A 26642-nucleotide genomic window follows, 5' to 3' on the forward strand; every position below is an offset into this window, starting at 1 on the left:
AGTATGTTTGTAGCTTAAAGCGCAGCGGCATTGACTTTGAAATATCCTAGGAAGTTATAAAACTATAGCTGAGTGCAATAGCCCAATATGTAGGCTGTTTCTCAAAGAAGCAACAGCTGTTGTATATGCACTGAAAGACAAGAAATGGCTAAATAAAAGAAGCGAATTTGTATCGTCTTGTAGACATATAAAAAATCGCTTTTGAAATTTAACAAGTTTTGATTTGGTTTTATAATAATTTAAACTTCAATTTTTATTTAACTTTTTATCTTAATTTATATTTATTTTTTTCAATTATCGATCCAAATTTATTCTTACTCACTGAAGTTTTATAAGTTTTTGCCAGTTTATTGTCGATTGGTAAATTAACTTTTGCACAAGCCGTTTTGCACGATTTTTGATAGTTTAAAAATTACGTCATAATCTATTTATGTTTTATATTCTAACTTTCATTTGTGTGTTTTTTTTTTGTGCTTTATTTTGAACTTGTTAGGAAGTTGATAAGTGCATAAGCACGAAACTCGAGTTCTTCAAGTTTTACATCTTGAAATAAACCTTTCTATTAAAAAAGCCCTTAAGGTGGGCTCCGTGTTAAAAAATTAATTTATTAAATAAATCAACTTGTTTCTGTATATATTTATGTATAGAAATGTCATAACGTATTTAAGCTTAAATTTAAAACTTTCATTTGAGTGTTTTGTTTTGTGCTTTATTTTGAACTCATTTTGCAGTTGAGGAGTGCGTAGGCACTAAACTTGAGTTCTGCAAGTTTTTACATCTTGGAATAAACTTTTTTTATAATAAAAACCCTTAAGGTGGGTTCTGGTTAAAAATTTAATTTATTAAATAAATCAACTTATATATATATATTTATATATATTTAAAATATAAAAAAACAACTATTTTTCGAATCGTTTACTAAGTTTCAATGTTTAGTACATTTATATATATATATATATATAGAAATAATATACACAAAATAAACTTTTGCTTGGTACAGCTGTTTCTGCGTTTAATACGCGTCCTCAGCCAAGTTTTATTCAATGAAAAGCAAACTTGTAAGTACAGCAATAAAATTATACAAAATTAGGTATTACGTAATAATAGATAAAAAGTTCATTACGTTTATTTAAAACTAGATTTAAGTTTAATTTTGAGATCTCGTGTTTTTCCATATTGCAAAGAGTGCAGCCATGTCTTAAATTAAATTTGTTTTTTGTTCGTGCTAAAATTTCCCAGTAAATGCTAAAATCTTTATTTCTATCTTTCAAATACCAAACACATTTCGAAAGCGTAGTTTTTAGTCTATACTTACTGTTGTTAATAGAGTTTTTATGTCGTGTGTACATACTTTTAAACGACAAACCTAATGAGCCATTATACTGCTTACTTTCTCTGATGATGTTACCGTCGCTCTATAGATAACTTTTGTTAATAAACAATTGCCATACACCATGCAATTGTCTCTGCAGTTGCATCGCTTTCGCTCCTTTGCCTTATCTTCTAATATTTTGCGATTATGAGACATTATCTGGCTCTTCATTATTGGCATGCACGAGTACTAAATTTTCAACAGTTTTATATTGAAAATTTTATGGTACGGGTGCGTTTTGTCAAAGTTTTGGCTAACAATTTCTAGGAACCGTTTACCGATTCGTTCTACCGAGAAACAAAATGTTGCGTGAAATACAGGATCTTTTTCCTTTTCCTTTTGGTCTTTTTCTCGTTACCAGCCTTATACTTCAAATCGGGCTTGTGACCTCCTTTAACTAACGCTTCCTGGTAGTGCTGTTTCTCTCTGTAAAAGGAGATCTCATTATAAGATATAGTTGTCAACCTTTTGTTAATGGATTTAGGTACATGGTTGACAACATATCGAGTGTGGTTTGATTGGACATTGACATATGTCGCTTGGAAATTTTGCTTTCTGTACGGTGCCTAAGTGTCATTGCGATGGTCTAGAACTACATCCAAAAAATCAGTTCTTACTAGATTGGAATCTATAGTTATTTTTAAGTCGAAAATTTAAACAACTTTCTGAGTCATTTGAAAGCCGCTCAATAACTGGACCTGACTTACTTTATACGATCGTTAAGCCATGGTCTCTATAAATTCAAAACATGTTCTGCTCTAAGATATTTGTCTCTCAATTTCATACAATGTAAGTAACCCTGCTAGTTCGCATACTTCTGCATCATAAAAACTTCCCTGTGGTATATCAAAACAAGTTTTATACAGCTGTTTATTATACAATAAATAAATATTTAGATCCTATTTAACTTGTCGAGCACTACTGATCAAGACTTGAAAAAAAATATCATCTATATACACACATATATATATATAGCGGCGTTTCACTGCTCTCAAATAAATTTAAGAACAGATCTACGGAGTCTCAAAAAAGCTCTCATAAAGTCTCAAAAAAGCTCTTTTGAGACTCCGTAGATCTATTCTTAAATTTATTTGAGAGCAGTGAAACGCCGTTAGTCAGAATAAAGTTTTGACACAAACATCTGTGGTATATTCCGATAAGCTTAGCTTATCAGGATCTCCAGGATTTAACGCTTTTTAACGTTACATCTTCTATATATATATAAAGGTTTATTTCAAGATGTAAAACTCAAAGGACTCGAGTTTTACATCTTGAAATAAACCTATTTATTAATAAAGCCCTGAAGGTGGGCTCAGTGTGAAAGATTTAATTAATCAAGTTAGATAACTTAATATATACATATATATATAAGATGTAACGTTATAAGGCGTTAAATCCTGGAGATCCTGATAAGCTAAGCTTATCGGAATGTAGTTATAGTTACTACCTAGATAAATACTATACATAATTATACATGCTTTTTTCTGCTTTTTTTCTAATGTGTGTTAACATTTTATAGACTCCGTAGATCTGTTCTTAAATTTATTTGAGAGCAGTGAAACGCCGTTAGTTGAAATAAAGTTTTAGCACAAGAACATCTGTGGTTACATATATATAGAACTAAAATACACAAAATAAACTTTTGCTTGGAACAGCTGTTTCTGCGTTTAATACGCGTCTTCAGCCAAGTTTTATTCAATGAAAAGCAAACTTGTAAGTACAGCAATAAAATTATACAAAATTAGGTATTACGTAATAATAGAATAAATAGTTATTTTTAGACCAAATTATTAACAGAGTTTTTAGATAAATTGCTTTCTATAATGTATGCATCCAGTTTGTAATTCGTTTCTTTTGTTTAAAGATTCAGATTTCTTAGCTTTTAAAATTTCGATTTTTTCCGCATTGCACAATTTACATCCGTTTTTTAAACTGTATTTATTTTTCGTTCTTGTTAATATTTCCCACTGAATTTTAAAATTAACTTCGTCATTTTTTAGTTTCCAAATGTACTGCGATAATGTTGTTGTATTTTTATGTTTTTCGTGTTTGAAGCTGTACTTGTGCTTTGTGTAGCGATTCTTGAACGATAGTCCAGTCGAGCCTACATAAAACTTGGTCTGGTTATCAGTTATGACTGTCGCTTTATATATAACATTTTCCATCAGGCAACTTCCATTTACCGGGCATTCTTGTTTTTTGCAGTCACACATTCGCCTCTCTTTGTACTGCGTGTCTAACATCTTTCGATTGTGTGCCATTATAAGTTGTTTCATGTTTGGCATGCAGGAGTAGGACACTTTTAGTGTCTTCCTGTTAAAAACTTTACAATATGGATGGTTTTCAGTAAAGTTCTTGTCCACAATCTCTAGGAAGCGCTTCCCAACCCGTGTTGCCACACTTTTGCAGAATGGAGCATTGAAATATAAAATATTTCTTCTCATTCTTTTCTTGTTCTTACCCTTCTCGATTTTGTGGCTATAGGCTAACTCGTGATCGTATCCACTTTCTCTTATAGCTTCCTGGTATTGTTGGGTTGTTTCCTTAAAAATGCTTTGACTGCTAGAAATCTTCTGGAGGCGGTTGTTCACTGCAACCGGTATATGTTTTAACACATGCTCTGGATGGTTTGAAATCTTATATATATATATATATATATATATATGTTATAACTTTATTATTAATATTTATTATTAAATTATAACATTATATTATAAGTACATATATATATATAATATTTAAAAACATTAATGTCATCTATAGAACGACGGTAATAACATTAGAGAAAAGTAAGCAAAATGTTGGCTCATCAGGTTTATCGTTTAAAAGTAGGTACACACGACATAAATGTTCTTTTAACAATAATAAATACAGACTAAAAACTAATATTTTGAGATATATTTGGTATTTGAAAGATAGAAATAAAGATTTTAGCATTAACTGGGAAGTTTAAGCTCGAACAAAAAACAAATTCAATTTAAAACATGGCTGCACTCTCTGCAATATTGAAAAACACGAGATCTCAAAATTATACTTAAGTCTAGCTCTAAATAAACGAAAAGAACTTTTTAGTAATTGTCAACATTTTTAAAGCTTTTAATTTTAATAACTCTTAACGCTTGTGCAAACTTAGTGTGTATTATATTTCTTAATGATAATTTTAGTGACCAAACAATCCTTAAAGTTTTTTGCTTAATCATGTACATTTAGATTTATAATTTAAAATATTATAATAATAAACAAGCTGAAGAGCTGTTCTGTCTAACAGAGCAGTGAAACAATTGTTTTTGTAAAACTTAATGTTTTATTTATATATTCAAATATAAATATATATATATAAACAAATTGTACAGTATTCTTCCTTTATTGCACCAACATCTGTTTCTGTGTGTTAACGAATCAACACACTTCAACTGGGTTCTGTAAAAAATAATTACTGTAATGAAAGAATAGAAGCATAGAATAAAGTGGATGTATACATGTTTTTCATTAGGATAAAATAATTTCTACAGATATTAGCTAATAATAGGTAAAATACTTAATATTAAATCCGACTGTTATAAAACTATATAATATTTGTAATTATTAAGTCTAAAATAACTAAAGTAAACTAAAATACACAACAAAACAACACATCATAATATAAACAAAGCTTTCACGTTAATGGGGAAGATAATTAATTCAAATTTACTGTTGTTATGAACGAAATACATTCATTAAATCTAATAATTACGTCACGATATAAATGAGGGTATTTCAACTGTCTAATTTGTATTGCAAAGTTTGTTAATTTACTTTTTATGTCTGCAATCCATTTTGAACAAAATAAAACATCAACCACCAGTTAGTGAATCAATAAAATTTAATAAAACCCAACAACGGCGAAGACAATAAAAATCACAGAAACTCGATGTAACATGTATATTAAATTTTTTTGTACTATTTTTTGTACTATAATTAGTCTTACTTTTGTACTATTCCTACCTACTTCTACAATGTTTGTCCAAATGAAACTATTAGATGTTTTCTAATACTTGTTAAACTATACTTAATATTACTTTTTATTTAAGACTAACTAGTTACGAAAAACAATATTCTTTAATGTATATGTCTAAATTTCAAGCAAGTTAATAAAAAATAATATCTTGAACTACAGAAAAAAGAGTTTTAAGGAGTTTTACGATTTATGAAACTTAACAAATCTAAAGTGTAATAGATTTGATATTTCAGCAATATAAATTCTGATAAAGTTGTTGAGAAAACAATTTTCATTTAGAAACGTTGAAAAGGTTTGAATAATTGCACACGTACATTAAATTAATATTTTGGTGAAAAAGACTAAAAACTTTTAACTAATGTATAACTTATAAAACATATTTTGTTAAAAAAATACTCAAATGAATTTGATAGTTTCTATTTTGTATTACATATTTGTATATATATAATATAAAGACCTTTAAGGGTTTCTACAAAAAGTCTTAAAACACTTTACTCGTTTAAATTGATATATCTTCCATCATATTGTTTACTTCTGTAATTTAATTAATATAATAAAGTATTTGTATAGTTTTTATATAAATTTTTTGTTAACAGAACTCCTAACTATTATGTAATAAACCATAACTTTATTTTTCTACAAGAAATTTAAGTTAATTTTTTTAAGTGAAAAATTATCAGTTTTATAATCTTATAGATAGAAGTATTTTAGTTAATCGGTTTAACAGCTTTATTTATCAAAAAATTAATTGAAAAACCAACATAAAAGCATTAAGTTTTTTTAAAGGCTCTATTATGAAACTAAGTTAATTTTGACTTTAGTTAATATTCTAAAACTAAAAAGACTCTCTCAAACACACAAAACTTTTAGATTTGACAGTCTTTTTATACATTTACTAAACTAAGTATGTGATGAAAAGGTTTATTCAAAAGTAACTTTTGCCGAAATTTCGTTATAATTGTTCCTATTTTTTTCTACATACAAAACAAACTGTTTGAAATTGTAAGAATCTGCTTAACTGCTTTGTAAATTTTGCTGTTTTATATTTTATAATCTTGCACGTTTTTGTTTCCGGAGTTTTATTAGTTTTATATCTGTAATGTTTTTGATAAACAGCTATAAAATATTATTATCAAATTAGCAGTTATTGAACAGTTTATTGAGTAGAGTTTTTAAAAAGCGGAGAAATTATCTTTGACTAATAGTTTAAATTTTTTTTGTTAATTTTATTTTTTTACTTGAATTTTAGTACTAAATCATTTTCTACAAAGCTTAAACTCGGAACATATTACTACTTTTATAGTTTATTCACTCTCTGTAGAAATTAAATCGTTTAAAATAAAGTTAAATTCATATATTAAAAACATCAATATTTTAGTATTCTGTCAGTACTCTCTGTCTATTACATTGTTTTTCTGAAAAATTGTTAATAAATTTAAAGTTTTTGTTAAACTATACTTAACTATGTTTTTTTTTTAGTATTACATCAAATAGTCACGCAAAACTACATACTTTTACTTTTATTCGTTTTAAACGAATTGAACAAAAACTCTAGTAAACTATTAAAAAAAATCAATAAAGATAAGAAAAAACAACTAGTATTAGGAAATGATAAATGAATTAAAATTATTTTTTTTAAATCAAAAGTACGACTTACTTAATATATTTTTTTTACATAACATATTAATCTTTTATGCGATCAAAGTAAACAAAAGTTTTAAAGATATTAAGAAAAAAATGTAAGTTGTACCATTACGAATTCTTATATTATATTTACATCGAACTTAAAAATACTTTTTGATTGATTGATTACATAATGAAAACATTTTTAAAACATTCGCCTCTGGCATTTTTAGCTTTTTTCACTGTCTAAAATACATAGTATAAAAAAGTTCTAATAAAACATTTCAGTTTTATGCCTTTACTTTTACATATATATTACTTTAAGTTTTTTGTTGAAAATAAGTCAAACACAAAAACAACTTGTTTTTTATATTAGTGAAATTAAGAAAGTTTATTTTTGATTATTTAAGTAACTTAACTGTAATATATGTTTTTAACATGCAACTACGAAAAAATAATACTTGCAACTTTATTTAACAAATTTCTGGTTTAAATCTTAAATATAGTTTTGGTTATGTTCTTTGAGATTTGTTACTCTCAAACTTAGTCAAAAAATACAAATAGTTCATTTATAGGTAATAAAGGATAAGTATGTACTTTTCAATTTGAAAATGTTCTTATTATACAATTAGAAAAATAAATTTTAGAACAAGAAGAGTTGTTTAACAAACAATAATGTTTAAATGAACAATTTCGGTGAGTATTTTTTAGTTTAAAACCAAATAAAGTGAAATGGCTGAAATATTTTTACAACAGGAAAACACTAATTTATCAATTCATTATTTTAAAGAATTAGATTAAATTTTGGAAGGTTTGAAATTAATATAATTTTTTTATATATGTACTATTTTGTTTGATAAAAAATATTTTTGACTAAGTTTATTGCTTTATAAAAATATTAATGACTTTAAGAAGTTCATGCTCATTACGAAATTAGTTTAGCATTCAAAATTACTGTTACGAAATTAGCTCGTTCAAAACTTTGTTTTGACTTTAAAGTATATTTTAGTAGTTTTTTTTTATAGATATAATTTCAAACAATTCAATAGCTAATATTGTAAATTAGTCACTAAACCAGTAGATCAAAACAGAAAAACTATGAAAAATAAACATATGTAAGTTTTAAAATTTTATACAAGAGCTACCTAAAAATCAGTTATCTAAAAACTACACTACATAAAAATAAATATAATAGTTATAGAGTTATATTTTACACAAAATTTTTAGTTTTGCTTTCTTTATGATTAAGGTTTGTTTTGGTTGTTTAAAGTTTGTTCAGATCGCAACTTTTAAATAGTAAAAGCTTACTACACTCTTGACACTTTAATCTCTGTTATACAACCTGAACTCATAATCCTTGACCTCAAAACTCAAATTTTTAGGCTGAGCAAAAATAAATACTGCTTCTTTAATTGGCTGTTTAATAACTAAAAACAACTTTAAACTATATCTATTTGATTATAGTTTTTGATTAAAAGTGTTTAAGAAAAATTAAACGTCATACCTAGCTTTTTGAATACACGTTACAAAATACTCTATGTTTTATTTTTTTTTGTTTAACTGTTTAGGTTGTTAATACATTAAATTTTATTTTTCTGTTTATAGTAGTAGATCTTAAACGATTCATTTATCAATTATTATTTAAATAGGTTTTGAGAAATATGGTAAAAAACTTCAAAATATTTTATCAAAAAAAAATAATATAAATACTTTTGTTTGTTTAATTAAATTGTTTTCCTTTATATGAAACAAGTTATTTTTGTTAGTAACTTATAATACGATTTTAAGATCAAAATTATTATTACTTTGATTTTATTCGTATTGAAATTTATAGTAAAAAAAATTAACTCATCAAAACTAAACAAAAAGTATGAAAAAGGTAGGCTTGACTCAAAATTTTAAACTTTCTCATTAAAACTTATACTGGAGGAAAATTAAAACTTTTGTCCTTTATAAAAAGGTTAAACTTATTATTCTTTTAAGTTTTTATTATTATTAGTTTTATTACAGCTCTTGGCAATTCTCTGAAAACTTTTCAAAAAATATTGGGAGTTTTGTAGCATCAGCTGTGTTTTTTGTACCGCTCATTTGCTTACCTTATTTGTAAGTATTTTTTGGTTGTTTTAGAATTTAAGTTTCATCCTTACTTGATGTAGTATAACTTATAAATGCAACCTTTTAACAATTTTTATAGTAATGGTTATTAATGTTAGAAAAAAAAGTATATAATTGAAAAATTTCTATAAACTTAAACCTGTAAAAGTAAAAATCTGGTATATAAACAAAAGTTTTATATTTTTTCACTGTTGATAAACTATTTATAACTCGTATTTAAGTTTCAAATTTTTTTTTACTTAGTAATGCTTTAGTACTTTTCATAAGTAGATTTGTTTACACGTTATATATAGCAAACATAAATATATACCTTGTAATAAAAGTATAGTAATTTAGATGCGTAGTTGCAAAAAGAAGCTGTCATTTAGAAAAATGGATAATTCCATACATAAGGTAAACTTTTTTTTATTGTTAAGTTATTTCTTTTTAATTTAGTGAATTTTCAGTCGCTGTGGTTGTTTTCAACCAGAAAAAACAGGGTTCTGCATAATAATGAACTCTTTATTTTTCACAGGTTAGTAATTTTTTTTATAAATCTCTAACTAAATGACTAAAACGAATATATAAATAGCAATTAGTATTAAAAAAGTTTAAAAGCAAGCTTTACATGAATACTGTTTTTGAAATATACACAGTTTACATATAGAAACAGTATAAAACTTGTTATGGAAACTTAGTAACATTAAAACATATTTTTTGTTATTTAATATAGTGTATTAAACTGATAATATGTTTGTTATATGTTTTTTATATGTCAAGCTATCATTTAAGTATACATTTTGAAAACTTAGAAACTAAACTTTTTGAAAACTAAGTGTGTTTAGGCAATATTCAGTATAGATTTAATTTTACAATTTTTCCATCAAAATGAAAAAGTTTGATATGATAGTTTTTAATATTAACAAGTTTATAACTTAATTATATTTTTTTTCTATCAACAAAAAAAAATGTTTACAAACTCCTACATTTAAAAACAAAAATAGAACTTCGCTAATTGTTTTATTGTTAGTTTTAGACTTTGTGTTAAGATTTTTTATCGTTTAATGTTTTAGAGTTATGACTTTTTAATAGCGGTTTATTAATATTAAGTTAATTTAAAGCAATTTAATTTTTTTGTTAGCTACATAGTTTACTTTCTCATATTTATCTTTAACTATCTTTGTTTATTTTTTATACAAACTTTTTGATTACTACGTGAACAAAGCTTGATAAAGTTATCTGATAAACTATGTCAATTTACAGTTTTTCTAAAATATCAAATTATCTACGAAAGTTTGCTTTTAAAATTTATACTGTTTTAATAAATTATAAGCAAGTAGTGGTTTTAATGACATAAAAATATATTATTTCAATTACATTATGATTGTTATTTATTTCATAATTTGTTTTCAAGTAAAAGTTATTAACTTTATAATTTATTCATTCATAAAACAAAAAACCACAGCTTTTTATATTTAGACAACTTTATGCACACTTCACTACACATTACATTATTTTCTGTTTGACTGTGGGTTTTCAAAAAAAACTTTTTGACTTTATTCTTTTTAACAAACTACTTGTCTTTTTCTTCAAAACATAAGTTGAAACTGCTCTATTTTTATTGAAATTTAGGATTGCTGACAGTTTTTTCTATCTGGAAGCATTATGGAAAAGATAAGGACAAAAGCATAAATAAATTTGCTCTGTTTTTTGGATGTTTTATGTGCACGGGCCTAATAATTTTAGCTTACGTACCAGTTAGTGAGTTTGGTAACTAAAATTAAGATGAAGTAAGTACTTAAAGTTGAATTAAATAAACAAAAACATCAATCAAAAAAGAAAAATAATTTTATATAAATTTTAATTAAAACTTTAAATTGTAAAACAAAATGTAGGGCTTTACTGAAGAAAGTAAAAAATAAAGTAATACTAAGAACAATTTCCTTGTTTTTGTTTGAAAAATATAATAAATAGTTATTATAAAAGCGTTTAGAATTGAAGCTTGATAAAAATCTTTTAATAATGTAAATTTATATAAGTACTGAAAAAGATTTAAAATGAAGATGAATTAAAGGATAAGGTGTGGTAGTTAATGTACAAAAATTAAGGAAAAAACTACAAATTTATTAATAAAAATGATTTGTTTAATGTAACCTTAATACCACATTTTTTGATGACTATTTAATTTGTTATTGAGACTTCATTTTTTGTTAAAAAAGATTTAAGCCAGAATTCTTATATTTCTATAAAAAATATTTAAGAGGGTAATCTATCCAACAAACTTAAAAACCGATAAAAATTACTTGACGTTAACTACTTTTAAACTCATTTTTGTGTTCATTTTTATATCATTGTTATAAATTTTGTAATTTTTTAAATTGAAAACTTGTACAAAGTATAGTTTTAATATTCTCTTTAACATAGGGTCAGCATCTTCTGTAAGCCAAGTATAAATCTGTTGCTCACGATTTACTTTTAGCTAAAAATGTACTTTTTAAACAACAAAAAATTGTAGTAAAGCTTACAACTAGGCTCTAAAACTAGTAGTTACTAATTACTAGTGCTTAAGTACTGCTTATTTTATCACGTTTTCCGTATAAACTGGTGTTATTTTTTATTGATTTCGACCATTATTTTAATAACTGCAGTCCGCGAAAGACTTTTTTCCTTAAGAAAGTGACCCACTTGCATCTTACTCTAAAAAAAAATGTTTTGTTATTTATTAAAGGCTGCCGACCTCTATTTTAGAACTTATAAAAATCAAATTAAACCGAGCTTATAACGTCAACAAACTAAAGACTTGGTTTAAATTTTGCATTTATGTAAAAAGTAGAAAGTTTATGACTTTTGCTATAACAAGTATAAGGTCACGTTTTTGCTATGAACTGCTTTGATTTACATTGATCTGCGTGTTATTTAAATTAGGTGTTGTATTATATAATTGATAATCATGTGTTGTCTATTTTTTTAAAATCAATTACAAACTAAACCATTTTATGTGCATTTCACTTTTTTAGTAAAATAATTTATGTGCTTTAATTTACCATTTTACTAAAAACAACACCAAAGGAGCTTAACATCAAATTGGCAAGAGATCTGATATTTTTTAACTGACAGTAAGTCATTTTACTTTTAAAATTTTATCAAAGAAAACGCGTCTCCACTGGTTATCACTAAGTAACGATTTTAGTTCTGTTGAATACGAATACATAAAAAATAATTAAATCGAAAATAACTAAACTAAGTAAAATTAGAATTAAGAATAAATTAAACTCTAGTATTTCATTTTTAAAAATATTATAAAACACATTACTTTTTTTTCCTACAGTAAGAATATTATAGTTTTAAGTATCTCAAATCTTCCCTTGGCTGTGTGGTGTTCTTCGTAATTTTTTTGTCTTTATCAAAATCGTTTTAAATAAAAAGTCTTTTCCATTTTACAAAAAAATCTACAAAGTTATAAGTACTCGTTACATTGCCTAAAGTACTTTCAAAAAAGTTCGTCTTCAGTAGGCAATTATACTAGAACTATTATTTTTCCTATAAATTTATTTGAGATTATTCGTAGTAAGTCTTATCAAAATTTATATCTTACTAAATTAAACTGAATCGAAATTGAAATAACTATTCAAAATATAAATTTAAGTGTTTGTTAACAAGTTCACTGGAATATATAATAATAACAACAAATTATACAGTATCCTTCTTTTATTACACAGACGTATGTTTCTGTGTGATAACGGATTATCACACTTTAACTAAGTTCTGTAAAAAAACGAATACTGTAAGGAAAGAAATCTAAAACAACTATTTTTATTTTAATGAACATATGTATACACCTACTTTATGTTCTACTCTTTCCTTACATTTTTTTTTTACAGAGCTCAGTTGAAGTGTTAATCCGTTAACACACAGAAACATATGTCAGTGTAGTAAAAGAAGGATACTGTATAGTTTGTTATTATTGAAATTGAAATAAGAATATACTGTAGTTTAAAATTAAATAAACCAGGTTTTCAGTTCTGCTCGTTTAAGAACAGTTTTGTATACTGGTCGACCTTTAAGTGGAATTTACAAAGGTGTTGCTCCCACACAATTTTATTTCGAAAGTTATAAAAAGAACAAGAACTTCAACAGCTTTAAAAATGATTGGCCCTCAAAAGTGTCCAGTATACTTAAAACTTCCTTACCTTGGAAATATTTCTGAAAGGTTTTCTATGAAAATTTCTGAGGAAATAAGCCAGGTTTTCAGCTCTGTTCGTTTAAGAACAGTTTTGTATACTGATCGACCTCTTTGTGGAATTTACAAAGATGTTTCTCCCATCCATGAAAAAAGTAACATCATCTATAATTTTAGTTGTCACTTTGGTAGTGACTACGTGGGAAAAACATCTCAAAGGTTTCATTTAAGAACCGATCAGCATGTTCCAAAAGTCTTGAAAAGCTGGTTTGATGGCCGTTCGGAGAAACCTACGAAAAAATACTTCTCGGCGATTGGGCAACATTTGTTAGACAACCGTGAATCTGCAAAAAATTATAAAAAAGAGAACTTTTAAGTCTTAGTTAGAACGGAGAACTCTTTTCAGCTACATATTCTGAAAGCCTTATGCATTCAATCTTTAAGGCCCAGTTTATGTAAGCAGAAAAAGTTTGTATACCAAACTAGACTTTTTAAATCCTTATATTAAGTAATTTTAATATAACTAGTTTCTCGTAAAATTTTGTTTCTTAAAGTATAGCTTTATTTTCATTTTTATCGCTGGTTTATTTTAGTTTAATTTTAATCTAACGAGTTGTATTAGAACAGGGGTCAGCAGCCTTATGTGACTCGCGGGCCAACTTTCTTAGAAAAAGTTTTCTCGCGGGCCGCACTAATTAAAAAAAAGCCTTTGAGGGCCGCATTTATCTAAAAAAAAGTCTAGTAATCAGTAGAAAAATATTATTTAAGATCAAAAATATAACAAATTAGGTAATATTAGACCATTAATAAAGAGTACTTATTGAATTAAGAGTCTAAATGTAAGTTTTTATCAAAAAAAATATAATTTTTATTGTTCTTAAAATGTATATTTTTTGCTGAAAAGGAGTTCGCGGGCCGCAAATTTAGACTTAAAGAGCCTCATTTGGCCCGCGGGCCGCAGTTTGCCGACCCCTGTATTAGAACAACAAAGTTCTACAGTATAAGCATTTAGTGAGTTTTTGCATTCAACTATTACGTCACTTTATATTTTAAAACTTTAAACTACAGTATATTCTTATTTCAATTTCAATTCAAATTATTCTAGTAAAATATAATTTTTGATCAGACTAACTGCGAAAAATCTCAAATAAATTCAAAAGAAAAAAAAAGAATGTGTTTTGTTATATTTTTAAATAAGTTATGCACCGGAAAAAAGCTGTTCTAGTATTTTAGTAACACGTGCAAAAAACAGACAAGTACAGTCCAGGTTTAAGCTTGCAATATTTTTAGCAAACAAAGTTTTACCTGTAATTGGAAACGTTTTTAGATTTTAAACTAGTTTAAGGCTAGTAACTTTTTTATTTAAACATTATAATTTTTATACTTTGAACTTTGTTTTTGGATTGTTTGCACAAACCAAACAAGCAAATACCTTTGAAAAAGACCGTAAAAATTTTGTTTCTTTACAACTATTTTTGTAAAGGTAAATTTAAAATTCAAGTAGAACGATATCAACGTCGCAGTAAGATATAAAATAAAAACCAAAACTAAAAAATATGTGAAATAAATTACCACAGAATATAGTTTCCTCTGAATGGTGTAACATTTTCGTTTGAAACTAAAAATATTTTATTTAAATATCATAAATATCAGTTAAGTTCAATAATTTTCAACAAAAAAAAAAAAAAGTATATTATTTGAAAAATATTAACCATATATAAATTAGCTACCGATATTTTAAATATATATTTACTTTTGTGTAAATATGTTATGTTTTATTAGAAATGCTTCTAGAAAATCATCCGTTATAAATATGTATTCACTCGAAAAAAGTGTTCTAAGTTATCGATTTTTTTATTATTAATGAATATCAATTTATTTCATTTTTATTTTCTGTTTTCCTTTTGTTTGTTCTGTTTGAGTAACCCAGGTTTAAAAGCCTTAGTTCATCATTGCACAATTAATAAAACAAAAAGAGTAGCAATTATAACATAAAAAACTTTTTTAAAACTTGTCCGAATTAACTATGCAATTACTCTTTAAAGGACATTCGTCGAATGAACAGCTTATATTATTTTATATATTTTATATATGAACAGCTTATATTATATATTTATAAATTTAGATATAAAAATTTTACAGTTTTAAAAAGATAGTTACAGATATAAAACGTTTGACAATCTAAAAGGTTAATATAAATAGATGAGTTTTACGTAAGAACCGGGCAACATTTTTTTAAATGCTGCAGTTTTGTGTAAAATTACCATTTAAGCTGTTTTTAATGCCAGAGAAAATTGTTAAATATATCGTTAAAAATCTCTTTTACGTAAACATTTACTAAAGTTACTGATAATTTTAATCCTTGTCCCTTGTTTGACAAAAATAAATTCTGTTTTGTTTAAAAAGTTTACTCATTTTAAATCAACTTACATCAATTTAAATGTTTTACTTAGTTTGTATTATTGTGATTTTTTTTTTCATAGTGTACATTTTTTAATTTAGCTCACTAATGATAGTATTGTATTAGTTTTTTTTTTTCAAAACTTTTAGCATTTTTTAAGAAACAAAAAAAAATAAGCATAATATACTGCAGGAAATGTTTCTACTTGTGTTTAAATATATATTGAGCATTGTTTAACATTCATCTAAGATTATTTTAATAATAAAACTTCAATAAACAAGTTAAATTACTTTAGGCTACAGAAAACAAACCTGTTCATTATACTGGAGCAGGAATTGTATTAATAATAGCCTTCGTGTATCTTATACTCACAAACAAGTTGTGCGGAAAAACAAACTCTAACTCGAAATATTGGAATACAATAAAACGAATTAGAACTATCTTGTCATCGTTGTACTGTTTTGGATTATGTGTTTGTTTGTACTTATGTCTTGGTTGTGAATACTATACTATTGAAAAATAATTTGTAATGTTTTAACTTTGTATAATCAAAATACTTGTAAAGTATATACAATAATTAAGCATTTTATTTTTTTTTTAAAGAAAACATTCGTTTGGAAACCATTGAGAGGACTCAAAAAACCATCAAGTATTTTTATTCTGATTATGAAAATGATTAATATTTAAACTGTAAAAAAGTTAAATGCAAACCTGCAGATGCACAGTTGGCTCAAATCGCGTTAAACTCGAAATAGGGAATATAAGGTCTTAAAAAATCAGCATTTGAAAATCTTTACAAGTATTCAATTTTAATGTAATTTAAGGTTGTGTCTATTGAACTTTTGAAATTAAATAAAAAAATTCAAAGTAGTACAAAATTAATCAGACTTCGACTAGTAGTTAAAAAAAATATTTTTGCTCTTTTCATAAAAAAAAAACATCTTTGTTTTTAAATCAAAATTTACGCAAATTACAATAATTTTTTAATTAATTTAGTTATTTAAAAGCTTGTAGATGTTTATACAAAACAAGTATAAACTTTTATAAAGAAAATTTTTACTAAAGTTATTTATTAAAAACTTAAAAAATAGACTTTTTAAGGTGTTTTCCAAGAATACGTCAGCTAATATTGAATAAAAACTATATGTTATATAAAAAGCGCATACGTTGCCATTGTTTTATTAGTTTTTTTAAATTACTTAATTTTAGGATTTAAAAAATCTATACATATATGTAGGCAAAGCGTACACAAAATACCTTAATCTTAGAAAGTTTACAGGCAAAAATACATATGTAAAAAATTAAAAAAAAAAATTAAAACACAAAAAATAAACTTTTGCTTGGGACAGAGCTGTTTCTGCGTTTAATACGCGTCTTCAGCCAAGTTTTATTCAATGAAAAGCAAACTTGTAAGTACAGCAATAAAATTATACAAAATAAGTATTACGTAATAATAGATAGTTGATTTTAGACAAAATTATTAACATAGTTTTTAGATAAATTGTTTACGATAATGTATGCAGCCAGTTTGTAATTTGTTTCTTTTGTTTAGAGATTCTGATTTATTAACTTTAAAAATTTCGATTTTTTCCGCATTATATGTATATATTTTAACAAAAAAAAAGTTTTGATAAAACTGATAATTTAATTTATTAAACAAAAAACTAAAGAGGCCTTGTTTAAACTATGAAAAAATCAATAAAACATTTTTAATTTAAAGTATCTTTTTAATAGTTTCTTATTTGACCGTTGATTTTCGAATTTTAAAGACATCAAAATTTGAACTAAGCAAAAATCCGTAAAATCGCCTTTAGCCAACTTGCATAACTTTTGTTAAATATAAATTTTTTTAGTTTGGTTTGAACCTCGCCACAGTCTTGGCTTTATAGCCGCAAGTTTTCAAGGAAAAATTTCATTTTTTTTCCTACTGTTTCCAATTTCAGGCCTACTGCGAAATGCCTTTTAAAGTTTTATTTAAATAAGAAGTGTCTTTTTTTTTTGGTTTTATTTAAACGAGTTCATTAAACATTTTAATAAAATAAAATGGAAACTTCATAGCTTCTAAGTACTACTTTTTTTTAGTTATTGTATCTGAAGTACTTCGAATGACTATTAACGAAGAAGATGAGGAAGTAAGAACTTGTTGTTAATTTATAATAAAAAAGTTCAACCTTCATAAGTTAAAGTCTTATAACTTTCTTTTTTTAAGTACATACTGAATTAGAAATAAGTTGCACAAAATTTATACTGTAGGTTTAAGAAAATATTAAACATTAATTACAACTATATTTAGTGAATTTAAGCTTATAAATTAAGTTTGTTTTTTTTCTTTCAGGCAACTTTAGATGTTGGACTGTTGCTGGAACCAACAAAAAACGGAAGTTGTCACTATTACCCAAATGACATAAGAAATATTGAGTTATTTGGGGCTATTACAGAGTGGATAGTTGTTTTCTCATTACTCGCTTGTCTTGGACTGTATTCGGTCGAGTTTCAGGTAAAAGTTGAGAACTTAACATTTCTAGGTATTTTAGTTGTACCAAACTTAAACACTCAAACTATTTAAATAAGTTTATACGACTACTAGATTACTTTTTCACAAAAAAAAAACATAAAGTTATAATGATTAAGGAACTCGAAAATGTTAAGTAGCTTTTAAAGATAGAGCATACAAAATACGTCTCTTATAATTTTGAAAGCTTTAAGATCCGTAAATGTAAATTTTTGCTCAAATCTGTACTCAATTTTTTAAAATTATAGACATACTAAACTAAAGTTACAGCACAATTAGGAAAAAATTACAACTAGTTCTTAATTAATATTGATAATCTAAAAAAAAAATAAAAAATAAAAATTAAACCTAAAAAGAAAAAGAATTGCAAATTTTAGTCCAAAAAATTTACTTTATTGATTATAAATTTTATTAAAAAAAAAGTATATTCGTATCTAATCAGTATATATGTAAACATTTTAACAAATAGCAGTAAAAAAAATTTATACTTTTCTTTATTTTATTAAATAAAAGCTTTACTCTATCTATAGCTATTTTCAGTCCTTTTTTTTAAGCATTTACTAGCGTAAACATAAAGTATACATTAAAACTTATAATAAACTTTATATATTGAAATCGTTAGAAAAAAAAAAAAATTTTAAATATTCATCCTATGATTTTTAAAATTGTAATAATATTAAAAAAGATTGAAAAAAGTAATTATAAAAAAATATTTAACAGATAAGATGATGAACTGTACATAACTTAACAAAAAGAAGAAGAAGAAGAACTTAAGTTGGTAGAGCACACTTATTTAGAAATAAAACTCCAGAGTTTGAAATCAAAACTAGTATAAAGATGTGCTTTTTAAATTTTTCTATCTCTATATTCCAAAACTTATTTGGTTCTTTAATTTCTATTAGTCGAAGGTTTTCTTCATAACTGTTTATAGTTTCTTTAAAACAAAAATTTAATCTTTTTATTTGAAAACAAAAATACTGTTTTAAACTTGAAAATTTATTAAAAGTGTTTTTTCAATTGTTTTCATATGTTCTGGAAAAGACATTAATCTGTAACTGTGGTGCATAATTTGATAACCGAAAAGTTTTTTAGTAAAACAGATCCTTAGACCAAACTTCTTGATCGCTGATTTTTTTGTTCAATAAACAGTTATAACTTTTAAATTGATTAAAAAAGCATAACATCAATTTGTCTATTAAATTTTGTTGAAAATAATTTTAATAAAAAGTAAAAAAATAAAGAAAATATGGTAGTTGTTTATTATTAAAAAGATTTCAAACACTGTTATTTACTTTTTGTTGTACATCTTTTGCTTATGTTTAATCATATTTTATGGATAAAAATAAACTTTTGGAAACCAAATATCTGCAAAGGTTTAATGTTTTATTAAATTGTTTTAAAAGTTATACACAAACTTTTATGTATACTAAATTTGCAATAGAGAAATATATAAAAAGTAGACCTTTAAATACTTATAGACATGACCATATACAGTTTAATTATGTTTGAAATATTTTTTGTTCAAACCAAGCATGTTTTCGCATTTAGTTTTGTTTTAGTAGTAGAATGATCTTTTTATTTTTAACTGTGTTAAACAGTTTTTAAACTAATTATATAATTTTTCTTTTTAGAGTTTTATACAGTCTAGTTTCATTAATTAAAAAAAATAATTTTCCATGTACTAATACTAATAAAAAAACTAAATTTAAGTTTAAATGATGAAACAGTTATAATAGAATATGATGATATTTTAAGTAATGCTGGTTCGAAAGTAAAACATTTTGTACGTACTTTCCATTTTTAATACTGTATAAAAGTTAACTAAACATTGCTCAAACAATAACAATTTTATTAGATAGTTTATTCAGTAGATCATTAGATAAATTTAAGTATTTTTGAAGATATCATTCATACAAAGTTTTTATAAAAAATTACAAATTTTAAGTGTTAATTATATATACAAATAAGCCTAGTATCTCTTTTTTAGCAATAGAAATTATATATATATATATATAAAATTACGTGTATTACTTACTTTATACAAATGTAAGATAAGTAGTGATTCATATTACAATAGAAGGGTGTTAAAAAACCTTTCTTATTACTAACTTACTACTTGTTTTCAATTTGAGCTTAATATGGCTAAAGCGTAAAACCTCATACCAATAACAAGTTTTAATATTTAATAAAATTTCTATTTACCTTCAAAATTATTCTTTAAAGATGTTTTTTATATAAATGCTTACAACTTTTGTTACTTAAAAAATAGAAGTATACAGATTACTCATATTACTTTAGATAAAATTAAGATCAAAAAAGCTGTTGTTAATGACTACTAAGTTTAACTAGAACTAAGGAGCTTTTGTTGAAGATAAATTTTAGTATGTTAACTTTTATTTATTAAATCTTTGACCAACCATTAAAAGATATGTTTATAAACTACATTTTTTTACTTTCTATTGTTAAAATATCTTCTTCTACTTGGCTCGCTTGTGTTGATTATATTGAAAAAAATGGAGAATATTGGAATCCAAACTTGTGTAGAGGTTACCCAAGAGATGGAAGCACAATGACTCCTAAAAACGAATTTGGAGTTGATAAAGGTTTGATATTACACATTAAGAACTAAAACTTTTAACATTTTTTTAATTTTGATTTAAAAATAATTTTTAAGTTTAGGTTAAAAAAGATTACGATATTTCAAGTTTAAAACGGGCTTGTGTATCTAATTTACAACAACTATCTTAGCAATTGCAAATTCCAATGCAAAGTTTTCTAAGCAACAGGATAGCCACGCTATTTTATAATACACTAAAATCTTAAAGGTAAACTTTTTCAATTATCCTTGATTAAAATTTTTCGGAAATTTTTTAGTAGTTTTGGTATATAAAAAACAGTTTTGAGATAAAAAAATGTATTTTTAAAACTCGTTTACTGTTAACTTAAAATACCAAAGTTAGTTAATATTTGACTATAAGTTATTTAACGACTCCATAGCTATAAAAACACGTTTTTAATTATAAACACTTTTAGAAAAAGTGTCATCACTGCTTTGTTTAGTTTAGTTTATGTTTAAGCATCAAAAACTATTTTGAGTTATATGAACAACTACTGACTGTTTAAAAACACATAAATGAAATAATTTTGAAAATCAGTTTATATTTTAACTTTGTAAAATTTATTTTTGTAAACATATAAACCGTATATTGTTCATTAGAAATTTTTCACATGAATGTTTTAAAGTTATACTTCTACATTTGTTAACTTCTAGTAGATTGGGAACAAACTAAAAAATAATTTTGAGCTTAGTTCTACTTTTAATAGTTCTGTATACAGCAAACTTAATCAAAACTTTAAATCTTTTTTAAATTATTTAAAATTTAAGTGTAAGAATGCAAAAAAAGTTAAGTAAAAAAGAATGGATAAGCTTTACTATGTTGTTTAGTTTCAAACTTAATAAATAAATTTATGAATTTTAAGGTCGAATAAAAAGTGTGCTAAACAAGTATTAAATATAAACTTATACCAAGCATTTACATTGCATTGTTAAAAATCTCACGGGTGGGCAACACACGGTCCTCGAGCAAGATGACTTTTCCATTCTGCGAATTTTTACTTTCAACATTATAAAAAACATCAACAACAACTTTATATTTTTATTACTAGCAAGGTGTAGTGTTATTTTCGTTATAGTTTAATGAGAAGACAATGAAAAACGTTTTTTACAACAAAAATAGAAGATTTAGCGACCTGCGAAAGCCTCTTTCTGATAAGTTTGGCCCTGTGTGTACAAAAAACTTACACTCCTAGAACGCTGACTAGAGAAGTCGCCCAATGCTCTTTTGAATTATTTTGATAAATTTTTACAATTTTTTCTGCAAAAATGTGTAAGCTATTGCCTGCAGAATTCTTTAAATTAATGTATTGTATCTTACAAGAGTTGCCCTCACTCTATTTTAACTCCAGCAGCCGTCAAGAACATAAAGCTTAATTGTTTTTATTGTAGAAAATAATATACTTTAAATAAAAAGCTGTTACGTTTTTTTGCTTCATTAGATATAAATTTTACACATTATTTGTAAATGTTTTGTATGTTAATCTACTTTGATACTTTTATAAATATTATAAGTTTAACTAAAAAAAAAGTATGCAAAGTACAACAAGCACAGTTTTATGACTTAATTTTTGATGCTTACGTTGACAATAAATCATACTTTAAGGAAGTTCATATTGTTAAACTATACCGTTTTTCCGAATCTCCATTTTGAACTGGTAAATTTTTATTGAATTAGATATTTTTCATTCCTTATTTGTACTTATAAATAAACTTATACATTTTGCTTTGTTTAGCAAATGTATATTATTCTTTAAGGAATCTGTATATCTGTAAATATTTTATAGGTAGCGAAACGCCATTAGTGAAATAAAGTATTCGCACACACAATCAGTTTTATTTAAACTGCTTTGTAATATTCTGTTTGTAGTTTAAAGTATAACTTGCACTTTAAAAACCGTTGAATAGTTTAGCGAAAAGTTTTTTTTGACTCCAAAAAAAAACATATTAGAGGAATACTTTTAAAAATTGTTGTTCTGAAGTTTTCTTTGTTGTTAAACTTAAGAGGGTAAATACTGCGGCCTTTACTGCGCTTGGTGGCTTACTGATGCTAATCTTATTTATTTTTTGAGAAACACAAGCGCTTTAACCTTCTCTGACATTATATAATGAATTGTTATAAAACTACTAAATTGCGCAAAATGAAAGTACTTTTGGTGCTTTACATAAAAATAAAAACTGAAACAACCTATAAGCGATAAAAAGTATATACAAACAAAATAATTATCATTAAGTTTTACAACACTTAAGACTTTGATAAAAAGTTACCAAAATAATAATCTTCAATCTTGGTGGTTATGTACCGAGCTACAATTGAACGTTATATATCTCAGACTATAAAAGTGTATTAAAGGCATGCCCCTAACTAACTCAATGTTTATTTGTTATAAATCCCATAAATATCAATAAATATCCGCTGGATAGACTTTTATATTTTTTAAAGTAACTTGTTTAAAAAGGTTCTAATAATGCTTATTTTCACAAACTAAACATAATTTTTAATACATATCTTTCTAAACTTTTAATAATTTTTTTTTATTGATTTATGTTATGCAAACTAAATTGGTGGGTAGTTAAAAACAGCTTAGCTTTACTTACATGATCACAGGGTAAATTAAAAAATCAATGTGTAGGCCTATATAAAATGACTGGTTATAGGTAAAAATTTTTTTTCACACTTTTTTAAACAGTTTTTGCCAAAAAGTAAGACATCACAAGACTTTTGAAGCTAAAGAATGTTTTATATAAAAAAAAAACAGTCAATTTTATTTAGTAAAGATGAATACTGAAGAAACGGAAACAGATTTAAAATAGTTACTATCTTTTTTGGGTTAAATGTATAACTATAAAGGCTAATTTACAAACTATTGATGTATAAGGCTAAAGCATAGTTTAACTTTATTTACTTAGGATACTAGTTTTATTCCATTAAAATTTAGTTTTGAATATGAATAACTATTAAAATCTTTGGTTTATAACTTCGACGCATGAATTTTACAATAGGATAACTTAAACATTTTTACCGGAAAACTGAGTATAAATTAAACTATATCGTATTATGATAGACTTATAACTATTCTATAAAGAATTTCTTACTTAAGTGTAGAATGTTTTTAAACTTTTAGATGCTCAGTTTCAAAAAATCAGCAACTAATATTTATCAAAAATAGTAATTTCAACAAAAACTCAAGGTTATACCTATCAGCCAAGCAAGCGTCAAAAAGCTTGTCAAGCAAAAAAGTCATCAACTAGTTACAACTATGAATACCCGAAAGCTATATACTACCCAGGACAACAAGTTGTACTTATTCATCCGATGAAGGTTTGTCGTGTAACGTACAATTATAACTAGGTATAATTTATAGTCATTAGGACATAACATTACAATTGATTATTTAACTGAAAAAAATGAAGTTTGTTTTTAAATCTGTTTCCGTTTCTTCATTTTTAATCTTTACTAAATGAAACTTTTTTTTAAACATACTTTAGCTTCTAACATCTTGTAATGTCTTGTTTTTTTCAATGTTTAAAAAAGTAAAAAACTATAGATTATATATAACCAGTTTTTTTTATATAAGCCTACAAACTGTTTTTTTATTTACCCTTTAACCATGTAAGTAAAGCTAAAATGTTTTCAACTACCCACCAAATTAGTTTGTAAAACATAAATCAATTTTTATTTTACTTACATTAACAAGTAATTTTTACTTTTTTTATCAGCAATGGTTAAAACTAAGTAAACCATATTTTAATTCTTATCCTTCTTAACTTTCATAGCTATTATTATAATATTGATAAGTTTAAGCTACAATTAATTTCAATAGATTTTTTTTAAGTTTGTTGTTCTTTTTTATCAAGAAATGCTTAGCTTTATCGGAATTTGTAAAAAAAAAAAGTTAATTTATAATTTTGACTTTTAATGTAAAGTTTAATATGTTTGCATTTATTTAGCATAAAGCATCTGCAAATTGCACAAGCAACGATGTGAAAGACAATGGAGCAACTTTGTTCAGAGGACGACATGGTAGAGACAAGTACAAGTCTTTAAACTACTACAAAAAACGTGCTGTTTCGAGTTTAGGGGCTTCACCTTGGGGAAACGCAAATACTTTTCCAATCTCGTATCCGCGTGAAGGATATCAAAATGCACCCAAGTTCTGCGAAGATACTGATAAGTCTATGGGAACGTATACTTTTAACGTTCCAAAAAAATTAAAACCAGGTAGATTAAATAATTTGAACATTAAGTTAAACAATCAAATTATAAACTATTGCAAATAGTTTTAGTTATTGTATGCTTGCTAAGCCGAAGTTTAATTTTAAATAAATTTATGAACTTTTACGTAACCGTTTAAGCTTTCATGATATAACTTATGAAAATGAAATACAATATTTTACTAAATTTAAAACTTTTGCGATTTTTGAAAAGCCAAGGTTTTAACCTCAGTTGAATTAAAAAAAAATATAAATAATTAAATTTACAATCTAATATCTAGTTTGTTTCGTAGGTTTACTTTATAAAAATTTCACATAATTAAATGAAAATTTTTATACAAGTTTAACTTTTTTTTTGTCTAAAGTAGGTAAATCATACCGTTAAACAAAATCTTATAAAAATATACTTTTGAAAACTTCAATGAAAACATTTGAAACTATCTAAAAAGTATCGAAAAAGACAACTAATTTTTCTAAACAGGTAACTACACTTTTTTATGGGTTTGGTTGTTTGATGATGAAAATGATATATATACAACTTGCTTTGACGTTAGAGTTGTTAAAAATAAGAAGAAAAGAGATGAGATTTTTTTAGTAAGTTTTATTTTTGTTATTTTTACAAGAACCTTATGTTTGACTATTTAAAAAGAAATGTACACTTTGTGATTTAACAGCGGAGGAGTAAAGCTACAGATTTGACAGTGGCATGCGGTGGTTACACATCAGACGGAAGCTTAGGAAGTACAATCGGTTGCCAAACAATTACAACTACAAAAGCAACTACAGCTGCTAAAGCAACTACAACTGATGTAGTGGGTACAACTACTAAAGTAGATACAACTACTAAAGTTGTTACAACTGCTGTAGTGGATACAACCACTAAAGTAGATACAACTGCTAAAATAGATACAACTACTAAAGTAGATACAACTGTTATAGGAGATACAACTACTAAAGTTGTTACAACCGTTGTAGTGCATACAACTACTAAAGCAGATACAACTGCTGTAGTTGATACAACTACTAAATCAGATACAACTCCCAAATTGTATACAACTGCCGTAGTGCATACAACTACTAAAGCAGATACAACTGCTGTAGTGGATACAACTACTAAATCAGATACAACTGCTAAAGTTGATACAACTCCCAAATTATATACAACTGCTTTAGAGGATACAACTACTAAAGTAGATACAACTTCCGAATTAGTTACAACTGCTAAAGCAGATACAACTTCTGTAGTGCATACAACTTCTCAAGGAGGTACAATTGCTAAAATAGATACAACGGCTAAAGTACATACAACCACTAAAGTAGATACAACTGCTAAAATAGATAGAACTGCTAAAGTAGCTACAACTAATAAAGCAGGTACAACTGCTCAAGTAGGTACAATTGATAAAATAGATACTACTGCTAAAGTAGATACAACTGCTAAAGTAGCTCCAACTACTAAAGTAGATACAACTGCTAAAATAGATACAACTACTAAAAGGGACAAAACTACTAAAGCTGATACAATCAAAGTAGATACAACTGCTAAAATAGATACAACTGCTAAAGTAGCTACAACTAATAAAGCAGGTACAACTGCTGAAGTAGATACAACTACTAAAGTAGATACAAGCTAT

General features: G+C 25.4%; 2 protein-coding genes across 4 annotated transcripts; both read left to right on the forward strand.

Annotated features, from left to right (window-relative positions):
* The first annotated feature begins 8015 nt into the window (after positions 1-8015).
* LOC145831761 (transmembrane protein 150A-like) lies at positions 8016-19404 on the forward strand. Of its 3 annotated transcripts, XM_082939090.1 has the most exons (9): positions 8016-8107; positions 9003-9095; positions 9444-9500; positions 9554-9621; positions 10719-10843; positions 15963-16143; positions 17750-17799; positions 18003-18164; positions 18900-19404. In XM_082939090.1, the coding sequence occupies exons 1-9, from the start codon at positions 8091-8093 to the stop codon at positions 18906-18908; spliced, it is 762 nt and encodes a 253-aa protein (XP_082795216.1). In that variant the 5' UTR covers positions 8016-8090; the 3' UTR covers positions 18909-19404. The 3 variants fall into 3 exon arrangements, with proteins under 3 accessions (XP_082795216.1, XP_082795217.1, XP_082795219.1); XM_082939091.1 differs by lacking the exon at positions 9444-9500; XM_082939093.1 differs by lacking the exon at positions 8016-8107 and having other exon boundaries at positions 9014-9095; positions 9436-9500.
* Positions 19405-20607: 1203 nt separating this feature from the next.
* Positions 20608-26613, forward strand: LOC145832329 (uncharacterized). Its single transcript, XM_082939647.1, has 6 exons — positions 20608-20782; positions 23985-24115; positions 24745-25015; positions 25490-25602; positions 25683-26537; positions 26596-26613. Exons 1-6 carry the CDS (start codon positions 20608-20610, stop codon positions 26611-26613), a joined length of 1563 nt encoding a protein of 520 aa, XP_082795773.1.
* Positions 26614-26642: the final 29 nt, after the last annotated feature.

Source organism: Thalia democratica, chromosome 3 (assembly GCF_965202585.1).
Source record: "Thalia democratica chromosome 3, ktThaDemo2.hap1.1, whole genome shotgun sequence".
Classification (NCBI taxonomy): domain Eukaryota; kingdom Metazoa; phylum Chordata; class Thaliacea; order Salpida; family Salpidae; genus Thalia; species Thalia democratica.